At 40.7% G+C, this 27,972-nt stretch overlaps 2 protein-coding genes across 2 annotated transcripts; both read left to right on the forward strand.

Annotated features, from left to right (window-relative positions):
• Window positions 1-304: 304 nt before the first annotated feature.
• On the forward strand, window positions 305-10,029 carry LOC147252331 (solute carrier family 15 member 1-like). Its single transcript, XM_086221286.1, has 22 exons — window positions 305-492; window positions 723-810; window positions 917-1,058; window positions 1,623-1,742; window positions 1,858-1,957; window positions 3,041-3,131; window positions 3,804-3,887; window positions 3,999-4,081; window positions 4,180-4,266; window positions 4,344-4,433; window positions 4,524-4,568; window positions 4,823-4,855; window positions 4,943-5,031; window positions 5,281-5,362; window positions 6,025-6,144; window positions 6,255-6,392; window positions 6,480-6,526; window positions 8,273-8,380; window positions 8,485-8,596; window positions 9,094-9,231; window positions 9,316-9,423; window positions 9,553-10,029. The coding sequence occupies exons 1-22, from the start codon at window positions 475-477 to the stop codon at window positions 9,787-9,789; spliced, it is 2,160 nt and encodes a 719-aa protein (XP_086077412.1). The 5' UTR covers window positions 305-474; the 3' UTR covers window positions 9,790-10,029.
• A 3,786-nt stretch (window positions 10,030-13,815) lies between these two features.
• Window positions 13,816-27,866, forward strand: stk24a (serine/threonine kinase 24a (STE20 homolog, yeast)). Its single transcript, XM_086220605.1, has 11 exons — window positions 13,816-14,325; window positions 18,183-18,413; window positions 19,815-19,871; window positions 19,996-20,104; window positions 20,772-20,929; window positions 22,587-22,772; window positions 22,886-23,031; window positions 23,124-23,256; window positions 23,361-23,429; window positions 23,598-23,734; window positions 24,415-27,866. Exons 1-11 carry the CDS (start codon window positions 14,284-14,286, stop codon window positions 24,446-24,448), a joined length of 1,302 nt encoding a protein of 433 aa, XP_086076731.1. The 5' UTR covers window positions 13,816-14,283; the 3' UTR covers window positions 24,449-27,866.
• The last annotated feature ends 106 nt before the right edge of the window (window positions 27,867-27,972 follow it).

Genomic DNA, 27,972 nt, shown 5'->3' on the forward strand with positions numbered 1-27,972 from the left:
CCAGCTGAAATTCAGGTGGAACAAAGCAGATTCCTGGTCAAAGAACGATGGAAGCTCTGTACCCTTGAGTGACTTCTGAAGGGGTCTTGTAAGTTTGACCTTATACACAATAGTACTCTTGGAAACTTCATGGATTAAAAAGAATGCACAATTTTGCACCATCACATGAGGCACTGCTGTTTCTTTTCCTTGGTCCTGTCTTCCTTCCTGAAAACCAGTACCCAAAGTAGGAAGTGAGAAGTACTGTCCAAATAGAAAGATGGCAGTAGCTTCTCTGACCCTTTCAAAAAGGTAATTATTCTCCTCTGGTGTGTTTATTTAATCAAATTCCCATTTAACATTCCAGATGCAGCAGAAACCTGTTAGACAAGTCGAAAGAACAGCCATTAGCCATAAAGGAGGACTTCCTGTGTAAGAAACTGGATATTTAAACTTGTGTCATTGAGGACAGACATCAAGGATCCTCAGGACAGGATGGAAGCAAAAGGGACGGTAAGCAATTTATTAATCCGTATGAAAGCGCAAACGAGCAACAATATGCCATTTGTTGTGTTGGTGATACACTAAATACCAGTTTGAGGAAGGCCTAACATGAAACTTAAGGTTGAAGTTCTCTAAATTTACTGTACTGCGTTTATTTTACAGTCATGTCTGTTCATTAGAAAGACCCACATGTGATGATGAAACAGGTCCAAATAAATGCTGTGTGTTTCATCCATCAGGACAAAGTGGTTTGTGGATATCCACTCAGCATTTTTTTCATCCTGGTGAATGAGCTCTGTGAGAGTTTCTCCTTCTATGGCACTCGTGGTGAGAATTTTCCACACATCAATAAGATAAACATTTTAGAGCTGTGGAGTGTCAGATTGATGTTGAAATACTAAAATATGAAGATGTTTGCTGTGCTTGTCCCCAGCTGTCCTGGTGCTGTACTTTAAATACTTCTTACACTGGGATGATGACTTGGCCACCTCCATTTATCATACGTTTGCGGCTCTGTGCTACCTGACACCTATTCTTGGGGCTATTTTGGCAGACTCCTGGCTGGGAAAGTTGAAGTGAGTTCATGAAAGTCCAACTGATTGGATATGAGATGACTTGCATAAGCAGTTTAGCAGATTACAACTCCAGAAATCTGTAGTCGCAGAAGTACTGAATTTGAACAAACAAAATTGCCTTTTTGGCCCTACCCCCCCAAAAAAATAGTGCCAACATCATTGACTTTTCTTCTATGTGAGAGGCATAAGAGTTCAAATTAAACAGTATTTCATTTCGAAGATAAAGATTACAATCCAGGAAAAATCGAATACGTATGATAGTATTTTTGGTTTCTTAACATATCCTCTGATAAACTTCAAATCATTATTTTGTTACCCTCTGAAAATGGTGTGGAACCACTGGACTTGCTTTGAAAAGTTATAAAAAGTAAAGCCACAGTCCTACTAATTCAAAATATTTGGACACATCAGTATTAGAGGAGAACAATTAGGAATTTACAAACCCTCTTCTAACAACCTGATAATGCCATTATAGATTCCATGATTGATTTTTATTCCAGTCGCTTTCCAGGGCAAAACTTTTAACTCTTAGTGTAACATTGGCGCTACCTCTTCCTCTGTCAGGACGATCATCTCCTGTGCCGTTGTCTCTGCTATGGGCTATGTTGCAATGACTGTCAGTGCAGTTCATGACATCACTGACTTAGACAAAGACGGGACACCAAACAACATGACCTTTCATGTGTGAGTTTGTATTCTACTATTGAAGTGATTGGGTTAAAAGTCCAAATCTGGCATTTTTGCAAGGAATTTTCACCACATGTCTTCTCCATGTGTACACGTTTTTCCTCTCATCCAGTGTGATGACGATGGTGGGTCTCCTCTTCATCGCTCTGGGAACTGGTGGCATGAAACCCTGTGTGCCTGCCTTTGGTGGAGACCAGTTTAATGAGTATCAGGTGAAATTGCATCAACTTTCAATATCTCTTTTAACCACGCTGCCCCATTTTCTTTAAGTGTCCACTCCAAAAAAGCAACTAAAATGTGCTACTATGCTCTGAAGAACATGACGCAAATTCATGAAAGTGAAATTAAATTGAATATCAAATATTATTTAAATAAACAAATAAAATAAAGCTGACTGAGGGAAACATGACTAAAAGATAGTCAAATCTTATCTCTAAATATTACATCTAATTGTTAAATCTAAATGTGACTGCTAAATCTAAATCAAAATGTTAAATCTAAATCTTGAATAGAATAGAACGGAAGAGCCTTTTATTATCGTTTCACCGTGAAGGTACAGCAAAACCACACTAAATGTTAAATCCAAATGGTTTGCAGAATGTCAGGCTAAATATCGAGCAAATGTGCAAACCTAGCATCACCATGAAACTTCCCTGACATGGATGATATCTGTAATTATGCACAGATTCTTTGTGACATCACACAGAACATTCTGCTGAGCCGGTTATGTGGTAATTTAGCACATTTCTTAAATATTTAGCTTGACATTTGGCAAACATTTAGATCCATCCATCCATTGTCTTCCGCTTATTCCTACACAAAGGCTGGAGCCTTTCCCAGCATCAACGGGCGAGAGGCGGGGTTCACCCTGGACAGGTCACCAGTTCATCTCAGGACCAACACATAGAGACAGACAACCATTCACACTCACAGTCACACCTACAGTCAATTTAGAGTATCAATCAGCCTCGTCCCCTCTTGATGTCTTTGGACTGTGGGAGGAAGCTGGAGTACCAGAGAGAACCCACACAGGCACAGGGAGAACATGGAGACTCCACACAGAGAGATCCTGTGCTGGAGCAGGGACTCAATCCCAGAACCTTCTTGGTGTGAGGCGACAGTGCTGACCACTGCACCACCGTGCCACCTTAAATTTAACATTAAACATTTAAATTTAATATTAAGATTTAATATTTAAAATTTACATTGAACAGTTCATGTATATATAGCAGTAACATTTACTTTATAGGGTTAAAATTTTCTTTTCTTTTGCAAATTGACATTTCTCTGTACAGGAGAGTCAAAGGAGAACATTCTTCTCTTTCCTCTACCTGTGCAACAATGCTGGGAGTTTCTTGTCAACTATTATCACTCCAACTCTCAGAGGTAACTATGACAAAGTTCATGAGACATACAAGAAAATGTTAATATATCAATAAAAAGATATGCATAGCTCCATCAAGTGTTGCTATCAATTTGTGTCCCAAGTTGTTTTCAATACAAGAGGCCATAAACTTTATAACACATTGATAAAATAACCATCTCAGATGTTTTTGTCTTCGCTTGTGACTTTATCTTCCTGAAAATGAATGTTATATATTTTGAAACAAGATCCATGTGATTTTATGTACATCCAGCAGAGATTTAAATATTTACATGTATGCTTCTTCATCTGTCATCATAATATGTCATCAAGTTTTTTGTATGAAGATATAAAGATCTCTTTGACTTCCATGTTAATATGACACACTATAATTCTTGTCCAGTGTCCTCCTGTCTATTCTCTGCTGTTGTGATTTTTCATAGAGTTTTATTTCACTTGTGGATGGACCATCAAAGCTGTGACTGAGCAGTGTTTGGGGCTTTGCCTTCTTTTGGGTTTTATGATTCTTTGTTCTTTTTCTAACTTGAAGTCATAATGGCAGAACATCTGTATTCCGTGCTGAGAGATTTGATCTATTTTAAGAGTCCAGTGGGGCTGGGATATTCAAATATGTGCTTTGAATATATCTTCAAATATGAGAGAATTTTAAATGATGTGTTTGTCTCCACCTGCAGCTCAAGAGTGTGGCATCCACAGTAAGCAGAGCTGTTACCCTCTGGCCTTCGGTGTCCCTGCAGCTCTAATGGGGGTTGCCCTCGGTGGGTCCGAGCAATTCTGATTTTATATATGAAGAAAAAGACTGGTACAGTGTAGTACATTGCATCATGACATTAATGTTTTGTTTTGTTTTTCCTGTGATTCTCAAACAGTGGTGTTCAGCATCAGGAGTGGCTTGTATTACAGAGCTGAGCCTCAAGGAAATATCATGCTGGATGTGTGTAAATGTATTGGGGTAAGTCAGGTTTACACTGTTTGCATGAACACATTCAGTGATTCAGTGTCTCCTGGTGTTTCTGAAAGTCTCTTTCATTTTGCTAATCGGTGAAACAGTTTGCCCTTAAAAACCGCTATGGACACAGAAGCAAACGATTCCCAAAGAAGCAGCACTGGACGGACTGGGCAGAGGAAAAATATGACGTAAGTTTTACTGTTTGTGATTACTGCAAGTTTCATAAGAACAATGCAATAACAGTTATTCTCTCTCTGCTCTGTAGAAACTCCTCATCGCTCAAATAAAAATGGTGTTGAGGGTCCTATTTTTATACATCCCACTTCCAATGTTCTGGGCTCTTTTTGACCAAAAGGTATTTTTAAGGTTTTTGCAGTATTCTTGCAAAGCTTCTCCAGTGTTGCACCATGGAACCCACATTCTAAATCCTCCACCTGTGTTTCAGGGTTCTAGATGGACTCTGCAGGCCACCACCATGGATGGGAACTTTGTAAGTTTACTGATCCATCCATCCATCCATCCATCCATCCATTCATCCATCCATCCATCCATCCATCCATCCATCCCTCCATCCATCCATCCATTCATCCTTTTCTACCTCTTATCCTGTTAAAGGGGGGGGGGGGCTGGAGTCCATCCCAGCTGCCTTCGGGTGAAAGGCGGGAGTTTACTGATGCACCAATTTGAATAAATTTACAAAGCAAACAATGTGTTCATATTCTAATAAGCTCTCTCTGTCTGCAGGGGCCACTTGTTATCCAGCCTGATCAGATGCAGGTATATTTATCATTATCACATGGACTGATGTACTGGAGTGAACTCTATTGCAAATAATTCTCATTTACTGATTTATGTATTTGAAAGACTGCCAACGCCATCCTGATCTTGACTCTGGTGCCTGTCATGGACAGGGTGATCTACCCCCTGATCCACAAATGTGGCCTGAACTTCACGTAAGTGATGTGGAAGCATTAGGAAAAGAGTTTATTTTTTTCCACTTTCGATGAAGGCTAGTTTTGATATTACTCTGATATCAATCTGTGAGATAAATATTAAAAAGCTAAATCATTTGCCATGGAGACATACCTCTCAGTACGCATAGCATTTGAGAGGAAGAGCTCAAACATGTGACACTAGGTTTAAAAAATGTTTGGTCTCACTTTCAGTCAAATCAGTAACGCAACTCAACTTTGATTCAACAGTCCTCTGAAAAGAATGACAGTGGGGATGCTTCTGGTGGTGGCGGCGTTTATCTGCGCTGCTCTGGTTCAGATTAAAATTGACGTGAGTGGACACAAAAAATACTGCTCTGGTCTGACATTTTAAAAAAATGCTCAGGATTACATGGATTGATTGATACAGCCGCTATATTTCATACAAAAAAAAGATTGATAAAAGTGCAAAATCATTGAAGTGCTGAGCTTTTTTGAATATTTTTAATACTACAATATCTTTACACGATAAAGTAATATTATTTTTCTATATTGGTTTTCAAATAACCCCTCTATTTGACTGTGCTGGTATTTTTAAGTGGGTCTGTCTTATATTAATTAATGAGATTATTTTGACAGGAAATACGAAAATTATAATGACAATGTGAGCTTAACATTCAGTTTACAAAGCAATGTGAACAAATTTATCCAATATCACTGCTGTTGCCTGCGGGTCGGACCATTAACTCCATCAACAGAAGTATCTTTGTAGGAAAAGTCCTTGATGTGATTCTACGCGCACCTCAGGCATTAACAATGAGCCAAGCAGCACCACCAGAGCGACTTACACCTTTGTTAGATGTGTTGATTGGTTGGGGGAGACTGAACCCCCCCCCCCCCCCCCAACTGTACAGTTATAGAATGGAGTTGAAAATTGTGTGCGATTTCGTTCAGTTACTCTTGAAGTTCCTCGAAAAAAAAAAGGCTTAATTTCTACTTTCTGCTAATTTTCAGAAAACACTGCCCACATTCCCATCAGCCTCCCAGAGTCAGCTGAAAATACTCAACATGGGCAGGAATCCAGTCAAAGTCACTCTGTCAAACGATGAGCTCCTGGATCTTCCTGCTGCTCAGGTGTGTCTTTATGTGCATAAACATCAGTCTAAACTTTGACCAAAGTTGGAGTTTCAAGTGCTCCATATTTGAACCTCCATTTTTGCTCTCGTCCATGTTTTTGTCTTTAGGCCAGTGATAAATACTTCACATTTAGAGAAGAAGTAATCAGCGTTTCAGTCGACGGAGCAGAGAGATCTATTGACTTGGCCAAAGGAGAACGACAGACGCTTCTTATTCCTGCAAACTTAAGTCATCAGTGGCACTTGGTTGGTTGGAAGTGCACATATAAGAATTAAAAAATATAAGCCATTTAATCTTTACCTTCATAAACATCTACTGTTCTGTTCCCTCAGATGCAGGATTTGACGACCAAACCACAGCAAGGAAACAACGCAATCAGGTCAAGTTCAAGGTCGTCTGATCAATAGAAGAAATTTATTTTGTTTGAATTGATTATTCTGGCATATACCCAGGAAAAACACAGCTCTGAAAGTAATTTGTAAGTTGCAGCCTTATTTAAATGAAAATTGGTACACATGAAAGGATTTATCTTTAAAAGCAGTACTGCCACTAGAAGGTTCCAGATTTGAGCCCCAGCTCCAGCACGGGATCCTCCTGTGTGGAGTCTGCATGTTCTCCCTGTTCCTGTCTGGGTTCTCTCTGGTACTCCAGCTTCCTCCCACAGTCCAAAGACATCAAGAGGCTGATTGATACTCTAAATTGACCGTAGGTGTGACTGTGAGTGTGAATGGTGTGAAACTTATGGTCTTTCCAGCTTGTCCATCTGTTCAGCCTCAGGTCAGTGTCCAACTTGACTCGAGTCTACTTGTGCCCACAAACTCAGCCAGAAACCTGGGTGTCATGATTGATGACCAGCTGACCTTTAGGTTCATGTGGCCTCAGTTTCTCGGTCTTGCCGTTATGCCCTCTTCAACATCAGGAAGATCAGACCCTTCCTGACCCAAAAGACCACACAGATTCTGGTTCAGGCTCTTGTCATCTCACGTATTAACTACTGCAACTCTCTTCTGGCAGGCCTCCCTGCATGCTCATTCAAGCCTCTGCAGATGATCCAGAATGCAGCAGCACGTCTGGTCTTCAACCAGCCCAAAAGGGCACATGTCACCCCGCTGCTGGTTTCTCTTCACTGGCTTCCAGTGGCAGCCAGGATCAAATTCAAGGCACTTCTCTTGGCTTACAAAACAATCACAAGAACGGCTCCAGCCTACCTGGAATCCCTGATCCAGGTCTACTCTCCTTCTCGCCCACTACGCTCTGCATGCCAAAGACGCCTGGTGCTTCCAGCCCAGCGCTGCTCCAAATCTCTAACCAGACTCTTCTCTTCTGTTGTTCCCAAATGGTGGAACGAACTACCGAACTCTGTGCGTTCTGCTGAGTCCATTTCTACTTTTAAGAGACAATTGAAGACTCAATTGTTCAGAGAGCACCGAGGCACTGAACCTGACTCTTTTCCTCTTTGTCCTGTGGGGTAGAATAAGTCAGAGGGTCCAAGACCCAGCACCTAGTGATTATGTAGCACTAACTGTGTCATGTGATGTTGTATGTTTGTCAAAAAAAAAAAAAAAGGAGGGGGGGGGGGCGACACTTCTTCTGCCACTAGATGGCAATACCTGTGACCAAATCACAACTGAAGCACTTTTGTGCTTCCTATGGGTTTTTCCTTAATTAAGTCTGAATTCTTGCTTGTGTTGTACGTCGCTTTGGACAAAAGCGTCTGCTAAATGAAATTGTAGAATTGTAGAATTGTAGAATGGTTGTCTGTCTCTATGTGTTGGCCCTGTGATGGACTGGTGACCTGTCCAGGGTGAACCTGCCTCTCACCTGTAGCCGCTGGGATAGGCTCCAGCCCCCCATGACCCTTAACAGGATAAACGGTAGAGAATAGATGGATGGATTGATGGACATCATACTTTGTCTACCTTGCTTAAAATGCTTTATAGACAGACAGACAAAAACCTCATGATGGAGGGGGCTGGCATGTATGGTGCTGTTCTACTCATCAGGATCGAGTCTGTTCTGGGTGTAGTCACATTGATTTAAACGGATTCCCACTGTTGATTGTTGTTTATATTGTTTGTCGTACTTTCTTGTTGTAATGTTGTTGCTAATCATGCATTAATTTCAGATTTGTAAATGGAATGTCATCAGGAGTGAACGTTTCTACTTCTGGAGCAGACTTTGGATTAATTGAGTCGCATGATTATTCCAACTATTCCCAGATAGAAAATGGAAAGTAAGTTTTTGTAAACCTATCTAAATTAAGACCTTAATTTATAAATAAAAATGGATTTTTCTGAACATTTACATGGTTAACAGATTTTATTTTCTCATGATCAGGGCCACATTCACCATACGGACAGATTCACAGTCGTGTGAATACAGCAAGGAGTTTGGATTTGGAAGTTCCTACACTTTCTTTATTCCCAGCACTTTAACCTTTGGACCAGCTGTAAGTCAGTAAACTGATGATTTCAAGTATCATCAGTTTTTCAGGATGGATTACTTTGTCGATTAAGATAGAAGACGAAGACGAAGAAGAGGAAGAGGAAGAAGAAGAAGAAGAAGAAGAAGAAGAAGAAGAAGAAGAAGAAGAAGAAGAAGAAGAAGAAGAAGAAGAAGTGAAAGAGAGCAACTTAGTCATGAACCAAAATGAGTTTACAGTCTGGCACAGTCACTTATTTGTTCATTTAGTTTTTTTTGTTTTCATTTTCTCCTTCTCTTCCCCTCCTCTTCATCCTTGCTGTTTTTTCCCACTGTTGCTGCTTGTTCCTCCTCTTCTTCTTACAAAATACAAATGACAAGGGGCTTGAGGAATATTTAGAGAGGGTCCTGCCTCCTCCTGAGGGCCACATGCTTGTCGGATGCAACATAATCTAAGATTTAGTGACTACAGAGTAAAAGTGTCATGAACCAAATTATTATTTTGTTATTTGTGTCATCTTTCAGTGTCAGGACTCTGTTACTGCAGCTGAGGACATCAAGCCCAACTCGGCCCACATGGCCCTCCAGATCCCACAGTACTTCTTTATAACGGCTGGTGAAGTGATGTTTTCTGTCACAGGTCTGGAGTTTTCATACTCACAGGTAAAAGGGAAAGACTATACAGAAATAAGTCCATCATAATATGTACTCTGTGTTTATTTTATGTCATTATTCTGTGTCTGTAAGGCACCCAGTAACATGAAAGCAGTACTACAAGCAGGCTGGTTGTTCACTGTTGCTGTTGGCAACTTCATCGTTCTGATTGTGGCTGAGATCGCCAAACTCCCCAAACAGGTTAAAAACAGATTTACTCACAAAATTAAACTGAAAAGTGTGTCAAAAGGATAATGGATGTTTGTAGTTAACACAAGTGATTCATGATGGTGCATTAATGCCACGTTTGTTCCCCTGTCTTTTTCAAAGTGGGCGGAGTACGTGCTCTTTGCCTCTCTCTTGATGGCAGTGTGTATCATCTTCTCCATCATGGCGTATTTCTACACCTACATTGACCCTGCTGAGATTGAGGCCCAGTTCAAGAAGGATGCCAGTGATGATGATGATGATGATGATGACAAAAAGGAACCAGCGATTGAGATGGTCAAGAAAGACCCAGTAAAATGTGATGAAGAAAATAATGCAGCTAAACAAACTAAAATGTGAAGTCAAATGGTTGCTGGGATACCAAATCTAGGTTTACACTAAAATTTAACTTCTTAATGCACAGTAGAGTGTTGGATACACTGCAGTCATGTCATTCTGCACGTGTGTGTTTGTGTGTGTATCATACAATTAAGAACCAATGCTTGGTAAGATCTTGAAACAATCTTCAAACTTGAGCCGTGACCAAATCAATAGAGTTTTCATTTTTGGCAATAAAGGCTTTTACTGTTTGTTTGATGCGGGGGAGAAGACAGTTCAAGTTTATGTTTTGTACCACCAGCACTCTTTCATTCAGGAGAGACATTTTTAGAAAAGATTATGTTTATTTCATATGAAAATGATAGTATGAGTCTTTGCCACTTGGACCCCACAAAGACATCCTCTCAGAGCAGCTGAAAGATGGATCCCCCCATGGACTCCAGACAGTGGCGGTGTTGGCAGTGAAAGGGGACTGTGGATGTTGTCATGAGAGGGAGTTGTAGCAGGATGTAAACCCAGAGAACAGAGGGGTGGACTTGATGAAACTAAGTTGGGTCATTTTACAACGAAAGTCGAAGTGACACAGTGCATGTAAAGTGACACACACAAGGACCCAACAACCCATGAGGCTGACACCCAAACTAAAATACACTCTACTGATGACGCAACAAGTAGACTAAAACAGGTACACAAACTAAAAGTCCGTACCAGAACTTGGCACGGTCCAGATGGGACTGTGAGGGATGTGACTGGTAGAAGATGAAGGAGTCGGTGACTCTGCGAGGGCCAGGATTGAGAGGAGGAGGCTTGTGCACAACAGTAGCAAAATATGTCCAGTTTTAGGTGATAATTTAATTTTACACAACTATCAATAACAATTGCTAAAGATTTAACTGATCCCTCTTTGTCAATGTCAAAAGAAACTGGATATAATATAGGTGTCATAGAGGTAGATTTTTATTGATGTAATGGAAGTGCATTGTGAAAGAACATTGTGGCCGGTGGTGCAGTGGTCAGCGCTGTCGCCTCACAGCAAGAAGGTTCTGGGTTTCAGGCGCCCCAGCACAGGATCTTTCTGTGTGAGTCTCCATGTTCTCCCTGTTCCTGTGTGGGTTCTCTCTGGTACTCCAGCTTCCTCCCACAGTCCAAAGACATCAAGAGAGGACGAGGCTGATTGATACTCTAAATTGACCGTAGGTGTGACTGTGTGAGTGTGAATGGTTGTCTTTCTCTATGTGTTGGCCCTGTGATGGACTGGGGACCTGTCCTGCCTCTCACCTGAACCTGAAGGCTGCTGGGATAGGCTCCAGCCCCCCCCCCCCCCCAACCCTTAACAGGATAAGTGGAAGAAAATGGATGGATGGATGGAGAAGTCCATCGGGAATGTATTCATGAAATACATCCATCTGTACTAAGAAGTGATGAGGTATCAGCTTTACTGTTTACAAGCAATTAAATTAGATAAAATAAATGAAAAATAAATGAGAGTTCCTGTTGCTTCTGTCTGACACTGCTGAAGCCATTTTCTCTGTTTGCAGTCAGGGGGATTACACAAAATCTAAAAGTTGAGTTTTCACCAAATGGTGGAGGGCTGTAGCATGAGCCAATGAACAACCCTTTAGATTTGTGGAAAGATTCGTCAGAGCACCATCTTGGGGCAGCAGGAAATTATCATCATACTTCTTTTTTACACTAAGATGTTCTCTTCCTATCTGAAGCTTTTGTCAGAAAGTTTGATATTTCACTATAGAACAGGAAACTATTGTAACTGGAGTCCACATTTCTGTTCCAGACTTACTCTGCAAACTGAGTTTAAACTACACTGCTGCTACTACATTCATCAGTACCACATTTATTATTTATCTTTTTATGATTTTTCTTGTCTTTTTTTCTAATTCTCCCGTTTGATCAAGTTTTCAGGAAGTGTGCACATCGATGAGGTGTCTGTCATATTCATATTCACACTTGAGGAGTTCATATTTTCCACATATTTTATGTTCCCATCTATCATGATCGATACAGGGTCAGTGTTAATCCAGTGACCAGCAACTAAGAGCCAATATCAGAGACACTCTACCATTCTCAACTATGACACATATCCAAGACAGAAAGAAACTCTCTCACACAGTTTTCCTCTAGTTTTATCATTCAAATATACAGCAAATATAGAAACCTGATGGACAAGTCACAGCAGCCAGAATAATTAACTGCAGGCATTAATTAGCTTTATTCACTCTGTCTTAGAACACAGAGAGTTAAAAAATCCATGTGTATTCCAGGTTATTAATTGTTACAATGAAATTTGTGTAATCTTGTTGACACCACTCTTTCTGTGAATAGCATTCATGGAAATGTTTGGGTATTTTTTTCAGGCATAGATGCCTTTATGTAACAGTAGACAGACAGGAAACAAAGGGGGGGGGGGGGGGGTGACATGCTGCACAGTGACCCTCTGGCCAGGGATTGAATCAGAGTCTGCTGTGTATGTGATGAAAAATTGTGGATAATTTTTCAAATTTTTTTAAAGTTTTAATGTTGTCGCAGCACCACCACCATAGGACTATTGACCGTCTCCTGGTTTCAGTCCGGAATGCAGACACTGTCTCTACATTCAAGAGCAGACTTAAGAGTTTTTGATCAAGCTTATAGTTAGATCTGGTTTAGGCTAGCCTTTAGATATGCTGCTATAGGCTTAGATTGCTGGGGGATGTCCCATGATGTACTGGGCTTTTCTCTCTCTTCTGTCTTCTCTGTCCTCCTGTACTTATACTTGTCACTAACTCGTCCTCTTCTGAGAAGCCTTTCAACTTCCCCACTTACCAGATCCTTGATTGATGCTGCAGCCGGAAGAGCTACAGACCTGAAGAGGCTCAAGCTGCCATCCTGAATATTAGTATTAGTACTAGTAGTATTCATCTTATTATTCTCAATATTTTACTAGCATAAACATTAGTATTGTGTTTATATTGTATTTGCTAGCACATAATTACTCATATGCTGAAACTGATTTCTTGAGCAACCTGTAGAAGTTATTATTGGTAACTAGTTGTTGTTAGTTTGCCATGCCCCGCCTTACTCTCTGCTCATTTTTCTCCTTCCTGCCTGTTCACGTCCCTGTCTGCTTGTCACTCTCCCCTTCCTTTCCCTCTCTCTTTATCTCTGTCCCTCTCTTTCCTTCTCTATATCTGTCTTTCTCCATTATCTGTCTTTGTCTCTGCCCCGTTTTCCTGCTTTCTTTCCCCCCAACTAGTCAAAGCAGAGGGCTGTTCCAATTGAGCCTGGATCTGCTTGACATTCCTGCCTGTTAAAAGGAAGGTTGCAGGATTTGCTTGCTTATGGAGACTTTTTACATGTAAATTCATTGAAAGCGTTTGGTATACTGGACCTGTTCTACCTGTAAAGTGTCATAAGATAACTGTTGTTGTGATTTGGCGCCATACAAATAAACTGACTTAATTTGAGCTGACTACTCAAACATTTGAGAAACATAGCCTACTGCTCTTACACCTGTTTAACATCAGAGATAACCCCCAGAGCAGGTATTCTGAAATATTTGATGACAGCTGACAAAATCAACATTGACTTGTACGTTCAAGCAGCCTACTGGCAGACATCTCAGCGAAGAAAGCTTCTCTGATAAATGATGTGCTTTAGTAACACTTTTGTACCACACTTTTGTATGTTGGGAACATTTGGCCGTCTTTATGTGAGTGGCCATATTCCAGAAAAATGTTCTTTAATTCACCTGTCGCTCTGTTGAATTGGAGTTTTTTTCTGATTATTAAACCTTTTTTTTAAGTTAATTGCCTCAATATCTGTCACATGTTTTTGCCTTTGGATGTGTATTTGAACTTTATAAAACACATTTGTTTACCTTTAATAATTTATATTAATATCATATCAAAAACAATGATAGATACATAATTGTCAGACAAATTTGGCTGTGGACAATCTTCTATGCTCGTCCGTGACGCGTTTGTCACACGTATGACGACATTAGCGCTGTCCACTTTTCTTTGCTCTCATTGGTCCTCCGGATTGCGAAAATGACATTAACCAAGATGGCGCCGGGCGACGGAGAAAAGTACTGAGAGAATAGAACAACAACAAGCGATACAACTGTGTAACAGTTTGCATTTATTTGACGTTTGCGAGTATTTCAAATCAGACCTCTACCTTATCCTCGGAAAGACTGCAAACACGCACCGAGAGACCACATTGGTCCACTGGGATACAAATATTTAACTAGCTGAACTGTTTGCTAACTAGCCGCTAAGTAGCTAGCGTAGCTAATGTTAGCTGACTGCGGAAGGCAGGCAGACAGCCCGAAGTACACGCTGACTAGTCGAGTAGATTTTGCTAGATCGAGCCGTAATTCTTTTGAAAACTGTAACCAGCATTGGCGAGTTTGCAGCACGAAGCAAGTCATCCAAAACCAGGGGTCGGTAAAGCGACTACATCAGAAGGAAAGCTGAAAAAGAAGTGGAAAGGCGTCATCTTTGCTGACCTGACGCCATGGCTCACTCCCCTATTCAGAGTGGGCTGCCGGGGATTCAGGTAATGTAAATACACTTCACTTAATGTTTTCACTGTTGGTTAAGCTTTGAAGGCTAATTCGCGTGGTTTGGAACGAATGACATTATATTTAAAGTTTTGTGCCTAACTCGGAAGTTTGATGAAGTTGGCTGCTTTTAAATAATCGTCTTCAGTCTGGCTGCACCAGCATCAAGACAAAGTGCAAACCGCAGTTAAACTTTCATCTTGTTGTTATTTAGACCTGTAAACCAAAGTTATTAAAATAATGACGGACAGGCTGTCAAATCTGTCCTCAGCTCTTGATTTGGCCAAACTCCAGCTGTCTGCACACTTTGACGAACAGCTGTCATTATCACAAAATAATAATTCTATTGTGGTTTGGGATTTAGTTCAATTTTTCTTGGAAATGGATGGATGATCTACATTACTTCACCTGTATCTTTGTTTTATCAGGTAATGGGATCTGTTTTTGCAACACTGGTTGTCCATTATAATCCAATAAGCAGTAAAACACTTCGAAGTCACTCATATTCAAACTGCAGCAATCATTTACTGCCAGTATATGTTAATGTGGCAGTTATTTTATTGGTCAATCAACTGTTCAGTGTATAAAAGAAATAAAATGATAAAAGTTTAGGTCAAACTTGATTGTCCCTGGGAGCAAATTTGGCTTGGGTACAGTGGGTGGTTGCTTCATATGAACATCGTAGAATATATTCATACATCATACTATAAGAACATGAGAAGCATTGACTTGGTGTTATGTAATTACTTGGGATGAGGAAGAACAAAGAATGAATATAGAAGATTTCCATCGTCTTAAAAGCCTGCTGTGATGTTATCTTGGATTTTATCTATGATTCTTGATGCTATCATAATGGATTGTTTTGGGGGTTTTGCAGTTTTACAGATATTGTCAAAACCCATGATTTCTTCAGAATGTCAGTCTTGTTTGTTCAACAGTAGAAAGTTATTTGGTTCAAGAAGAGTTGAAAAACAGAAAAGCGACAATTGCTCAGAGTGGACAGCTTCAACCAAACATGTCATCAAATTGCTACTTTTCTTTGGCTTCCACTTTAAAACAAAAGTTAATAGGAACACTTTTCATTTTACCACGTTGACGTGTTGAAGAACTGCAGCATCCTTACTTTTGAGAAATAGCAAAAATGACCAGTTTCCTGTTCTAAGATTTTGAAGTTTCACATTTATACAAGTGCATTTTTCTTCACAGTAGTTCTGAAGGGTCGCAGGGTCGTTTTTAATATCTTATTTTCAACACATAACTAGATGATAGTCTTCTTTACAGTGCGTCTAAGAATGATAGTCTCCTAAGCTGACATTATGATTCCTACAATTGCATGCACCACAGTCCTTTTCCTGAATTATGAACTCTTAATGGGCTTATGCACAGGAAAATGCAGGTCTGGAGGGGAAAATTCAACCCAAGCCAACAGGTTAAATTGAAGAGGAGTGCTAGGAGTTGGAGGGCTGGCTGTGAGCCCTGAGGGTGTGGTGCTTGGATGAGACTAGACTACACAGTTTTGTGCTGCAGATGGGAGAGCATCAAATGCATGCTTTTAGAGGGAGGTTCAGGCAGCTTTAGCTGTGGCAGTAAACCTGCTGACTGTGGATATGGCAAGTACATTCCCATCATGTGTAGTCTGTGGTCACAGTGCCCTTGTTGTTTTTCCCATTGTTTTTACAGAGGTCCGACTCGACATTATGATTTTCACCTGGATGACTGACTACACCAGTGTTATGATAGTTTTTGGTTGTGTTGTTTCTACTCTGCTTTATTCTGCACCGCTCTGTCTTTTAGTCTTTGTTGTAAAGTCCCTTTGCTATCGAATTCAGCAGCCCCCTCTCAGCCACGTTTTCAAAGAGCAGCAGCTTATTCATCTTCCCTCTGTAAGGGTTGACCACCATGCATTAGCACTTTTACAGGAAATTATTCTCTTGGGAGGCTCAAAAGCAATGTGCTTTCTGAGCCAAAAGATCCCAGTCCCAGGGCTGGGTTACCTGCCTTACTTGAAAAGGATAACAAAGTATAATTTTTGCATTTGGAATGTTTGAACTTCATTATGCATATCACTTTTTTTTAGTCATTTCAGATACTGCTGTTGGTAAAAAAAAAACAAGAAAACACCAGTTTTCTATACATGAATGCATTTCAAAATAGATTGAAAGTGGAGTTTATTTTTATCAATTTGCAACACTTGTCTTTTCCTATAAGTCAAAGCAGAGCTTTTGCCTTACCCAGACTTGCTTGTCATCTCTTCATTTTCCAACATCACCAACAACTACAGCTACTATGAAACCTTCAGTATGTTTTGTACCATACTAAAATAAGAACCATAGTGCAGTTCTTTTTACCATTGACCTTGGTTTGTAATCATGTTTATAATGGGCATTTTTTAAAACTGCAAATACTGCTGCAGATTGCTGCGCACGAAGAGAAATTGACTTGGCCAAGTAGAAGACCATTATTCCCTCTCTGGTGCTCCACTGGGAAATAAGCTATTTAGTCCAGTCAATAGGACCTACACCCTGACCTCCTTCAGCTTCTGTTAAGCCTTCTTGGTGGAGGTCCTTAAGCCTCAGTCACGTCTGTGTTGCACTGATTTAAATGTCAATTCAGCCACAGAATTTGCTGTGTCAGAAAGGTTAAAAAGTTGGTTTGAAAATTGAGATTAATGCTAAAGGATATCATGGAAGTCACTGATTAGTTTTGAGATACAATTGTTTTTGCCTGCGTCTGGTTTGTGCTTGAATCCCACATACACACAGGTCCTCAGATATTGATCAAATTATTGTTGGGGCAAGCATTGGTAATGTGAGTTGCAAGCCAAATGGCAGCTTCTTTGTGAAAAAAAGACTGCAGACTATTAATCACCATAAAGCCGTTGCAATGTAACGATCTGTAAAGTATCCATCAATCCATGAATGCATTCTTGCAATTCAATGCTTGAAATATTGGGGGTTTTTCCAGCTCTCCTGCCACAATAGTGTCTTAGACAGTTATCAAACACACACACACACACACACACACAGTGGAAAAATGTGAACAGTTTGAGTAAGCTGACCATTTTCTCTCTGATTGGAAAAGAAACAGCTTTTTTCCCCCCTGTTTTAATAACTCTAAAGTGCTTATCTGTAGTTCAGCTAAAGCTAAAATTAGGCTTCAGAAGTCCGAGTTTGCCAAATCTAATTTCTGCTTTATGTTAGTGTGCTTGTACTGCAACCTATCAAGAAATGTTGCTCTCAACAGACTTCTTGTCTTGGTCAGCCGTTGTCACAGGCCAGGTGTAAAGTAGCTTCAGTATTTTTTGAAATCGTAAGATCTGATAGTGCACCCATAAAGAAGCCCAAACTCACATCCACCTGTGTTTATAGTTTTATTTGTGGAGCTGTAATGTTGACTCTTGTCATCAAACCATGTTAATGTTTAACCTATTAAAATGAAGAACAGCACTTTATGACACATTATTTGATTCCTGTAAAAATAAGCAGGAATGTGTTGATCTGGCTTTTGCAGCCCTGGCTTGATATCGATAGCTGGGATTGGCTGCTATGAGACCCATACAGAGTATCAATCCTATAGCAATGTTTAATTAATAAGGATCATTCTATTAAGTCCAAGGCAACATCAGGCCTGATTTAAACATTTCTTTCCCATTTTGTATCAACAAATATAAAAAAAAAATGCTTATAAATTTCCTTACTCTGTTTGTCTATGTTGTGTTTATTTACTGTATCTTTAGAGTGCGTGTATGTGTGTGTGTGTTTATTTGTGATCTATATTTGTGCATTACAATTTAGCTCATTTCTAAAATCACACCCTGTTCTCTCTTCCTCTACCATCCATCTCTTTGTCGCAGAATTTCCGAGCAGATCCAGAGGAGTTTTTTACCAAGCTGGAGAGGATAGGGAAAGGTTCTTTCGGTGAAGTGTTTAAAGGCATCGACAATCGGACTCAGAAAGTTGTGGCCATTAAAATTATTGATCTGGAAGAAGCAGAGGATGAAATAGAAGACATTCAACAGGAAATCACGGTTCTCAGTCAGTGTGACAGCCCCTTTATCACCAAGTACTTTGGATCCTATCTCAAGGTAAGTTTCAGGAAGAATATTGACCTCATCATAACCCATCTCCTCTTTGCTCTTAACGTGATGCACATGTTGGTTGTATGTTGTGCAAACAAGTGAAGGTCAATAAATAATGCATGTAGGCAGCGGAAGAAGCACTGGCTGTGTGTTTATGGCACAGAGAGCTGCCCCTCAGCAGGTCTGACTGTGAAGTCTTTCATCAATCTGACATTGGCGCTGCTGTTTTGTGGGTTGAGACTCCATCAGCGCGCCTGCTTTCATGTCCTTGGATAAATGTTGGATTCATGTTTTCAGAGTCAAAGCCCTTTTTATAGGCTGTCCATAGTGAAAGAATGTTACCGGGCTAAACATCTGTGTGCTCAAACATACATGAAGCTGAAATTAAGCCCTTAAAATGTTTAGACAGCAGTGAAATCCAGTTGAAGAGGATTTTTTTTTTTTTTTTAAAGATAAATTATCATATGTATTGGTCATTTTTATTACTTGTTTGAGGGCAACAGATAAATCCATTTAGAAGATCTTAGTTTTTCATATTTCCCCCAAAATGTAGGCTTAATACTCTTAAAAGCTTCTTTGATGAGAACTTTTAGTTTTTAATTTTGAAAACCCAACGGCGACATTAATTTAGGTTTTGAGTACCTAAATACATGAGGTATTTAATGGTTTGGGTACTTAATCCATAAATATATGAAAAAAACAAAACAAGGAAAGATTAATCATCTTAGAGTGTTTTTGTGCTCCAACCTATCACTGTTGTATCGACCTTTAAAAATACACCAAAAAGGGACAAACCAGACATCCCTCAGTTGTAGACCATACTGTCTAACTATAGTAAATATTCGCACTGTCTGATGGTGCTTAAAGTGCCACTCGTAGCATTTACCATGTACTTAACAGCAGGATGGAGAGAAGTGCTGGTCCATTAGTAATTATGCTGCTGGCGGAAGGAGAGAATTATGGCTCCTGGTGTTTGTGTTTGCACTGTGTGGCTGTTGGAAAACTTTGAAGAGCTCCACTCTTCTCTGGCAGCACATCAGCACTAAGAGGCAGGTTTTTATGAATTGTAAGATTTCTTGTAGTTGAAGAGTTAAAGGGTTTTTTCTTTTCGGGTCACTAGTGACCGTTCTCATAGTTTTATAACATAAAAAGTAAGTTGCCACTTTTAAATTTCCCCTTCAGGTATTGAACTTTGATTTTTAAATGCACTTAAGTCATCTTTCTATATGCTGTAGTATTGAAGCAAATTGTTTGGTGCCATTTAAGTATTGAAGTTCGATATTCAGTATCTAAGATTGCGTGTTCAAGCTATCATATTTCAGGCAGTATCAAAAAATGTGTAAAGTGAATGAAACTGTTCTGCAACTTTGAACTCCAACGAAACCAAAGCACTGGTTTGTTTTTCAGGGCACAAAATTATGGATTATTATGGAATATTTGGGTGGAGGATCAGCCCTCGATTTGGTAAGATGATATAAAGTCAGTGACACGGAAACACAACCGCTTGAATTCCAAGTAAAATCTGCTGCCATTTGTCAAAGTTGAGCCTGATGTCACCTGGAACAATCTTGTCGATCTGTTTGTCCAGTTGGAACCAGGCGCTCTCGATGAAACCCAGATTGCAACGATTCTGAGAGAAATCCTGAAGGGTCTGGAGTATCTGCACTCTGAAAAGAAAATCCACAGAGATATCAAAGGTAAGAGTGTTGGACATAAAACAGCACTGCAACAGCAAGCTTCTAAACCATCTGAGCTCGGAAAGGTCCATCTTTGTGTTGATGAAAATGAGACTTTAAGGTGCAGTGACTTCAGTATTTATCAGCTGGGGTCAGGGGAGATGTATTCTGATGGCAGGACGTATGTTAATGTTGAGTCTGAACAGAGCCTCTTTTTGAGAGAAGTGTGTTGGTCTCCTGAGGAACGGTCAGGTACAAGTAAACAGGAATTCTTGAATGAATTAAGGACAAAAAGGTAATCAAGAATAGCAGCGTAAAAGGTGTGTTTGATGAAGTAAACCATAAGAGAAGGGAATGCGAAGGTAAATGGAAACAACTACACCATGCACAGACATCAGAATTTCACCCTCTAAAAGATAGAAAAGCACTCCTAAATGAAAGATGCATTCAATTTGAGTGAATACACACTAAATACAGGCACCACAAGAAAGCTGATTTATGATTTGATTCTAAAAAATAGTCCTTTTTCCTACACAGAGACTCAAGAAGTCAGGTTACATGCTGAAACAGGGAATAATTGTAACAGTCCCATGGAAGTTTTGTGCATTATTGAAACAGACTGTTTTGTTATTGTATCATTTATAAGGGCGGTAAACAATGTATGCGGTTGTCCATCCTCCGTTTGCAGCGGCCAACGTGTTGCTGTCAGAACAAGGCGACGTCAAGCTGGCAGACTTTGGCGTGGCGGGACAGTTGACGGACACCCAGATAAAGAGGAACACTTTTGTCGGCACTCCTTTCTGGATGGCGCCTGAAGTTATAAAACAATCCGCCTATGATTCAAAGGTCAGTATTATCACGGTTTTAAAAGTTTCTGTTTTATGCCACAAAATCGTAAAAGAAATGAACAGCGAGGAGAGAAAATCAGCGCATTTTAAATATAACCTCTCTTTTTTTTCTTCCTTCTTTGAATAAATACACTTTCTGGCATTGGTGCTATTGTTAGACTCAACCACTACTTAGTCACTCTGTGCTCACTTTGGTTTGAAAGGAATAAAATACCACATCAGCTGGGTTGGGCTGAACATCTGGAGTAGTGGGAGGTTTTCTGTTTAGTTCTCTTGGCCCCTTTGACCTGTGGCCTCAGGAAAGAACAACAGAAATGGCCAGGGAGGGATATTTTTGAATGGGGGGGGGGGGGTTGCAAAAACAATCTGATTCTGAACAGGAAATCAGCTTGGTTTTGTTCAATGAACGTTTTATGGGGACATTGTTCCTGATGAATGAAAATCAGTTTGAGATCACCAAGTGTTAGTAGAGACATCAGTGTGTCTTTTTTCTCGATGATTATTCCCTACATATTGAGTTTTCCGTGATCCATATGTAATGGAAACAGATTCATTTACCAGACGTTAGTTTTTTTCAAACACCATTTTAATAAGAATCTCCCGACTTGGGTTTTCAGTAGTAGAAATAGATAGACATGAACTCGAGTGCCGCTCTGCTAAATCCATTTGTTGGAAGTAACCACTCAAAAATGAGGCTTTTGTTAAACGATAACTGCATCTAATTAGTAAATACTGGTGGCGTTGATGTGCGAACGTTTGAAGGCTTGACTTGTAGCTGTCTTTGTGGAGTAACGATACAGTTACTGGTGTGAATGTGTTGCAGACGCAGGTAAACATCCATTATTGACCTCAGCTGCCTCGGTGGAAACGGTCTCAAAATCACATGTGAGGCCCTGATGTGTGAGGGATATGACCTCCCTTCACTGCCGTGGTTTTTTCCGACTTTGACCCTGATTATGATTGGCACATTTCTGTCCTATAAATATACTGAACTATGAAAGGGAAAGAATCAACTGTAACTGTTATCAGTTGGATTTATACAATTAAATGCTGGGCCCTATGATGTAGTTATGTTATCTTTCACAATCACCGAGCCGGAACCATTTCAACTGGTGGACTACCCTATTGGCGAGATGCTTCACTAGATTGGTTGTGTTGAATCTCAGCGTAGGTTTGGAACATCTTTACAGATGGACCTTGCCCATCTGTAAAGATGTGGGAGAGACATACCATCACGTAACCACTGGAAACTATCTGCCATTACAGAAGATCGATATTGTTTTCTTTGGTCATTAGATATTGTAAGTAATGAGTTTTATTGCATTATATTACCTTTTTTTTTTTTTTTTTTTTATACGGACCTTTGTCCTTTTTATCGTGCCATTCACTCCAGCACGGCTGTTTTTCTAGCAACCTTTAAGCACTTTAGCAGGTTTAGTAGAGTCAAAGGTACATATTTTTGGAAGAGCAGCTAATATGAGTCAGTGTGGTTTTTCAGCACCACCAGTATGTCAGAGCTTCCTTAAATACACCGGCATGGCCGACGTCAGCCACTTCAAATGTCATTTCTCCCAGCCTTCTGTCAGTGTCTATTTTGGGAGAGATTCTGCTGTCATAATAAGATCTTTTTTTGTTCCGATGTCTTTGTTGTACAGGCAGACATCTGGTCATTAGGAATAACGGCAATAGAGTTGGCTAAAGGAGAGCCGCCTCACTCCGAGCTCCATCCTATGAAGGTCTTATTCCTCATCCCAAAGAACAATCCGCCCACGCTGGAAGGAAACTACAGCAAACCACTTAAAGAATTCATCGAGGCCTGTTTGAATAAGGAGCCCAGCTTTGTAAGTTTAAACCGTTTGTGTTCATAGCATGAAAGAAATAACAGATGCTGTGGTTGTTTAATATTCACTGTCAAGTGTGTGTTTTTTGTGGGTTATTTTTGTTTTTTTTTTAGAGGCCAACTGCCAAAGAGCTGTTAAAGCATAAGTTGATTGTAAGGCATGCCAAAAAGACGTCCTATCTGACAGAGTTAATCGACAGATACAAGAGGTGGAAGGCGGAGCAGTCTCGAGATGAGTCCAGCTCTGATGAGTCGGACGAGTAAGTTGTCAGCACCATCCCAGCGTAATCTACCCTGAAGTTAAATCTAGCAACTCTCCAGATATGTCAATGATCTTCCTGTTTGATTGAAGGGAGCCTCAATGCCAAGCGTCTGGGGGAAACGACTCCAGCAACGATGACTGGATCTTCAACACCATCAGAGAAAAGGACCTGAAGAAAGTTCAGAATGGGGCAGCACAGCCCACCGAACTCGAGAGGAAACAGGTAATGTAGCAGTTTAGCTTCTGTCATTGGCGAGGCCTCGTCCGCCGTGTGCTGAATGTCCCTCCGAAGTCTCTTTTCACCTTTTAAATGATACTTTCTTCCAGGAGCTTGAGAGTCCAAAGAGGCCTTTGTCACAAAGCTTGTCAACAATCTTCTCTCCATTGTTTTCTGAGGTAATCCCATGAGTCGGGCCCTCTAGCTTAAAACGAACATAATGCCACATGATTTAAAACTAAACCTTGTAAATAAGCACAAAGGTTATGATTCATTTTCATCGTCCAAATATTTAATAGTTTTGGCAGATTAGTACTAAGTTGTTTAAAAAGCTGTCTTTGGTGCAGTTGAAGGACAAGGGCGAGACGAGCAATGGCAAGCCGGAGGTTGCAGAGGCGCTGCGGAAGGCCATCTTCCTGGCTGAGGAGACACACCCAGGGGTCTGTGACTCCCTGGTGGCTGAACTGGTGCAGAGACTTCAGAGGTAATGGAAGTTCATCATTGCGTCATTGAATTCAATTTTACATGTAATTTGTACACTTTATTTGAATCATCTGCAGTCTTTTAAACCATCCTCTCTCTCCCACCCTTCCTTGTATCTCAAGGTAATTTGCTGTCTTTAACTCTGGCGCTCATTCCACTTTATTGTTTAAAGTCTGAGCGTGAGAGGCAAGCGAGCAGGGTTGGGGATGGATCCTACACCTCGACTTTTTAAGATCATTTTAAGACATTTAAGCTTTAGCTAACAGGTGTTGTTGAGATACATTAGGAGAGCAGCCAAAATATTGCTCCTGTCAAGGTTTGTAAGTGGCTTCACAGATAAAATAGACCCGTAGTTGTTTACAAAGAGCAGACTTGGAACACGAATGATGGCCTCCCTTGCTAAAAAGCTTAATGTTAGCTCTAAGAGGGTTAGCATGCTAATGTTTCTATTCAAATGAGAGCTGGCATGACCTCTGTGTCCTCTGGTGTTCACTGTTAGAGAGAAGACCCATAAGATTAAGTGAGCTCATGTAATAAACTCTGGTGCCACCAGGTTAACATCACATTCTATATCCAGGTTATTAGAGCTGGAACGTAGCCTCCCACCAGCTTTGCTCTTCAGTGTGTCATGACTACGTAGACCTGTAAATATTGACCTGCTCTCTGCTGTCTGTTTGTCAGGTTTTCTCTGCCTCCAGCTGCTGCCACTCACTGAGGAGAAGTTTGTCCAGCTCTGCTCTGACATGTCACCATGATGGCAGAAGACGAACCTGACCTCCTCAGGGTGACCTCTCCCTGGAAGGTCTCCATCGCTCATTTGCCTGAAGCCCGGCCTACTTCAAATCCGTTAATACCCGAGCACACCACCAGAGGGCCCTGTTGAGGACAGTCAGCTGTTTTACTTTGAGTGTGGAGTTAGCGATCTTTCTGCATGGACTCGTTGGAGTTTGTGGTTTTGGTGAGTTGTGTCTTCATCGAAAGGTTTGCACTCTGCATCCTTTTGGAGATGGTGTAATGGTATGTTGTTAAGGTGAGTGTGTGCGTGCGTGCGTGTTTGTGTGTGTGAGATCCCCTGTGAAATGTGTGGTGAAGAATTAAGAGTGGTGTGATGCATTTTATTGAAAACTCAGGTATCCTGTTTTAAGTGGACTGGGTCCTCCGGAGAGTGAGAAGAGCTTAATAGGATGGTTGTATAGACTTGTATATAAGCAAATTTGTATCCATGAAGCGTTTGTAATGCAACCACTGTGTGTACAAATGGCCAAATGCAACTGTAGATAATGGTTGTGAGGTAAATATTTTGAGACTAAAATGGCCATAATTGAGATTGCCTTGCCTTTGTACTTTGTTCTTTTGTATATCGGTCTTTGATTTCTTCAGTTGTAAAGCTGTTAAGGTACTCATGAAAATGGCTGCCCTCAGTCATGTTTTACTCTTGATTTATTCGAAATGTCCTAAATCTCCCTCATCTTTACTCTCTCTGCCCATGCTTTGGCTGAAATAATCTTGGAAAACGTTAAAAAACAACTTGACCGACTGTATCAAAGACGCGGACGTAGCTGTTACAACTTGGTTTGTGAACTCGGAGCCTTCGGTTTGGCATTTTTGTTTGTTGCCATCTTGGCCATATTTGGACAAGAGGGTGGAGCACCTCAACCTGGATTTAGTGGTTCACGTTAGCAATTCAAAAGAATTAAGTCAAAGAATGGCTGGTCCACCTTAAGAGGACTTCCTCCTAAATGAGCCAGGATTTAAGCCCCCTTCACTCACCTCAGCGGAGGAGCAGCAGACCCGGGACTCGTCCTGGGCTCTCAGTTGTAGCATTTACATTCCTGTCGTCAGCCTCACCTCCTCTCATCCAGCTGTACCACAGTGTGGACGCGACAGTCTCACACACACTCTAGACTCATTACCGTCACGCTCACAACCTTTTAGTACTCGATTACAGAGTTCACTTTTAAAAAAAGGTAGTCGAATGACATTTTAAAATGGAGCGCTGACTGTAGAGAGCGCTTTTGTTGTGAAAGGAATTTCCCCCCAAAATTTAGATGAATCTTCAAACGGGGCAGAGTTCACAGCCTTTTCATTAAAATCGACATCAGAGGTGATCAAAACAGGATTGTGCTCGTCAACTTTTCAGAGTTCGTTCTGAAATAAACAGTCTTGTATACGTTGGATGGAAATCAAACCCAGATATTAGAAGGGTCCGAGCTGATCGCTGTTGCTAGAAAGGCTAGAAGGATGCACCAACAGTTTTTTTGTTGGTATTCTTCACATACGAGTGTGTGAACTAAGGCTTTATTCACACTGCGGGCATGTAAGTTCTAGATAAGATCTTTTTTCTGTCCACACTGTTATTCTCAAGTGATGCTGTCACATTTGTTGTGTGCAGACGTCCCACACCAATCTGAAATTGAAGACGGCCAGTATCGGTGGAAGAAGCAGGTTGAAAGCGACAAAAACCACTTTGTGAAATCTGTACGGGCTTCTGTAGGAACTGATTTGAATCAGGTTTCAAACCACCTTGAAATCAGTCTGGTTGTGCTAAAAATGGAATCTGGGCTGGCAGCCTGAACAAGGCCTGAGAAATGAGACAAAAGCTGCTCCTCTGTGAAGTTATTGAAAAGGTTTTGGTCACCCTGTTGGCCAAGAGTTCCCACTCCTCACTTGGAGCTACGTCCACTTCTTTTATCCGGTCTACACTTGCACCCCCCCCCCCCCCACCCCCACCACCACCACCACCACCACCACCAGGATCGGTCAGCAGATGTTGTGTTTCCAGCCCTGATTCCACATGTTGTGCTAGTTTATTGGACTTCGCCTCATTTCTTGATCTTTTTCTTGCCATGTATGTTGGATTGAAGGGAGCTCTCATCCATTCATCCCAGCAACAGGGCGGCGCCACCATTTAGTTTCTCCACCGTCAGATTCTGTTGGTCTCCTTGGGAGCTGCAGTGGTACTGCGGAACTCCCGAGCGCACCTACAGCTTTAATTGCACTTCAAGTATAAATGCCTTTGACTTACGAAGTAGCCATACAAGAGTAGCATGAGTATTTGCAGGTATAAACCATGCTGGCTCACAGCTGGGACCCGGTGGTGCAGTGTAATCTTTGCTTGGCTGTGTCTTTCCACTTGGACTGATGTGATCTGAACATGTTTTTCACTTGTACAGTAAATGCATACAGAGCTCAACTCTGGTCTCAGATGTACATATTAACATGAAAGCAGACCAGTGGGACTGCGACTTCTTCTGACTGTAGTAAAGGAATGTGCATGACAGTATGTGGTTGGCCGGAGCGGTATGCGTTGTAGCATACTTCTAAAGGACGGCACGAGTCCCTACCAGCTGGAGAGGAATCAGCCCGAGTGTATGAATGAGAAGAATAGAATCAGCTTTAAAATGTTTTATCAGTGTGCATGTGGGAGTTGACTTTCTTCACACATGCAGAGCAGAAATGCTTCAAAAAAAAGAAAAAAAAAGAAAAACATTCATTCTTTGCTAGAAATGTGTTAATCAGCAGACTGGTTTTACTCCTCATGACCTTACTAATTGTGATAGAAGGAGAGACTGAATGAGTAAAAGTCAAAGATGTTCTGATTAATTCATAGAAATCAAGGAACGGAGCTAATGTCAGCCAGTGCTACTTGAGTTCTATCTCAGAAGTGTGCCTCCAACTCCAACTCAGACAGATTCAGTACAATGTGCACCTTTTCCACGGTCTCGTACTCGGACTCCTTATGTATTTATGTGTTGCACTTTGCAGATTTCTTTTGGATTTTAAAAGATGGTACATGCAGGTAGAGCAGTCATCCTCCCCTTTGTGTTCTGTATGGCAATAAAGTATTGTGAGCTCCAGGAGTCATTTCTTAGCACAAGTAGGCAAAATATATTCTATCAAACTATTTTTATAACCCAAAAAGAGCAGTATTATGTAATAGAGGGGTTTAAAGTTTGGTTCTGTGACGTGATAAAAGTATCAGTAAACACTGGATAGCAATCACTAGAAATGTACCTGTCATTTATGTGACATTACAGACAGTTCATGGTTCAGTATATATGTTTGCTAATGCAGGACACTGCTGTTGGATTTCTTTGGAAGATGTCAAATGATTATGGAACAAATAAAACATACCGTAAATACTTGATTGTTTTTTTATTTGTTTTTGTCGTCGTTCCGCATCTGAAAGTGAGGTTGCCTGCGTTACCTCCAGAAATGACCATGTGACCACACACACGC

The sequence above is a fragment of the Aulostomus chinensis genome, chromosome 12, assembly GCF_037954235.1.
Source record: "Aulostomus chinensis isolate RoL2024-O1b breed Wild chromosome 12, RoL_Achi_v1.0, whole genome shotgun sequence".
NCBI lineage: Eukaryota > Metazoa > Chordata > Actinopteri > Syngnathiformes > Aulostomidae > Aulostomus > Aulostomus chinensis.